General features: G+C 44.4%; 1 protein-coding gene across 1 annotated transcript; it reads left to right on the top strand.

Annotated features, from left to right (window-relative positions):
- Positions 1-254: 254 nt before the first annotated feature.
- On the top strand, positions 255-805 carry LOC122546939 (ribonuclease H-like; the record flags this gene model as incomplete). The annotated part of the gene is made up of 1 exon (XM_043685548.1): positions 255-805. A coding segment is annotated over exon 1 (551 nt), but the record flags the coding sequence as incomplete, so codon positions are not given.
- Between the last annotated feature and the right edge of the window lie 1,555 nt (positions 806-2,360).

Consider the following 2,360-nt stretch of genomic DNA (forward strand, 5'->3'; position numbering starts at 1 on the left):
GCAGGTGCTGATGTACGTAAGTGTTACTCTTGACCCAGTGGAGGACAGACACCCGCCATGTACAAGACATGCAGCAGGGGTAGCAAAAATTCTCCAAAAGGTAGCACATATAGTCATGGGCCATTCATTAACAGTACTGACGACACATAGTATAGTGGCCTATGTGAACTCAACAGCCTTTACAATGACGTCAAACTAGGTTAGAGAAAATCTTGAATGCACCACATGTAATTTTTACACATGAAGGAATTAACATGGTTGATAACATGGGAGAAGGAGAGCCACACATGTGTGAGGAAAGGGTACAGAGAGATACCAAAGTAAGGGCAGATTTACAGGCAATTCTATTAGTAGACCCAGAAGAAGTGCTGTTCACAGATGGTTGCTGTTATAGACATCCAATTGAAGGACTTAAAGCAGCCTATGCAGTGGTGCGACAGACAAGTGAGGGATTTGAGGAAGTGTTGACAGGAAAAGTGACAGGCAAAGAATCAGCCCAGTTGGCTGAACTACAGGCAATGATAGCTGCGTTAGAATGGTCAGGGGGAAAAAGAGTAAATATCTATACCGACTCTGCATATGTGGCAGGGGCTATACAGGTAGAACTTAGTCAATGGATCAGGGCAGGATTCTTAATAGCAGCAAAAACCCCAATTAAACATGAAAAAGATATGAAAAGATTAGCGGAGGCCCTAATGAAACCTGCAGAAGTGGCGTTGGTCAAGTGTAGAGGACATGATAAAGCAGATACAGTTGTAGCGAAGGGTAATCAGGAAGCAGACTCAGCAGCGAAGAAAGCAGCAGGGTATACACCACAGTATATAATGATGCAAACAGAGAGAACAGTGTATGACCTGCTGCCCGCTTGCGATGCGAATGTGTTAATAAAAGAGCAGCAGAAAGCCTCTCCTCATGAACTGACAGTATGGAGAGAGAGAGAGGGGCCACAGTGTCAGAAGGGATTTGGAGGTCACCGGACGGTAGACCAGTGCTACCCCCAGGTTTGATAGCTTCTATGCTTCAGGAGGCTCATGGGCTCACACATTGTGGAAAAACACAGATGCAGAGGGATCTGACACATTGGTGGCATCCGTTCTTGCCAGCGATGATTGAAAATTATATCAGGGAATGTAGAACGTGTACAGAATATAACGTGAGACCCACAGTGAAACCAGACGAGGGAAAATTCCCTCTTCCAAGAATGCCAGGTCAGGAAATAGTGATTGACTACACTGATATGATAGAGAGAGTAAACGGATACCGGTACCTTCTGGTAGCAGTGGATGCATACACTGGTTGGCCAGAAGCAATACCTGCGAAAAAGGAAGATGCAAAGACAGTGATCAAATTCTTGATAAACCAATACATTCCAACTCATGGGTTTCCAAAGAAAGTCAGGTCAGATAATGGCACACATTTTAAGAATAAAGACCTGCAAGAAGTTGAAGCAGCTTTAGGACTGAAACATGCGTTTGGAACAGTGTACCATCCTCAGTTACAGGGAAAAGTGGAAACGAATCAGTCCATAAAAGGAAAAATAGGAAAAGTGTGTGCACAAGCAAAGTTAAGTTGAATGGATGCCCTACCTTTAGCTTTAATGTCTATTAGAAGCTCAGTAAACTCTATTACAGGGTTCACCCCGTATGAGCTGACAACAGGGCAGCAGTTCCCGGGACCAGGAGCTGGAATACAGATGTTAGAGGGAGGAGGAGCCTCTCTAAGGTACAAACCTTACTATGACCAACTAACAGCTTTGGTGTCAGCTTTCTCCAAACAGGTTGGACCGGAAAAGGGGGAACTACAGAGCCAGGCGCCATCTACCACAGACTGGGTCCTGCTGAAGGTGATCAAACGGAAGTGGTCGGAGCCGAGGTGGACAGGACCTCATAAGGTGGTGGAGAGGACATCTCATGCGGTCAGATTACAGGGGAAAAGAGAAAGCTGGTACCATTGGAGCCAGTGTGCAGCCACAGAACCGCCAACGAGAACTTTAGAACAAATAAGAACAGAAAAAGAACAGAAAAATGTTTAATGTTTGTACGAAGAAGGTTCTGGAAAAACGGGGAGAGGTTCTCAAGATTTCTAAGCAAAGTTGTGTAAAGGATATAATGTTTATCTCTGTAAGTAGCCCACATTACCTTAGGCTGTGGAGGTTGGGAGTCTTTGCTATTGTTTTATGTATAAGTGTTATGCTGCTGTTAATAGGAGTATTAACCACAAGGGACAAACACACAGGTGAGGGAGGAAGTTCCAGGAATAAAAGAGCAGTAGGACAAGAGGCGGATAAATGTTTAAGGGAGACGAGGAGCCTTGTACACATCAGACACAATAGAAATCATGGTACAACATATCAGTTTGAT

This window comes from Chiloscyllium plagiosum, unplaced genomic scaffold, assembly GCF_004010195.1.
Source record: "Chiloscyllium plagiosum isolate BGI_BamShark_2017 unplaced genomic scaffold, ASM401019v2 scaf_13349, whole genome shotgun sequence".
In the NCBI taxonomy this organism is placed as follows: domain Eukaryota; kingdom Metazoa; phylum Chordata; class Chondrichthyes; order Orectolobiformes; family Hemiscylliidae; genus Chiloscyllium; species Chiloscyllium plagiosum.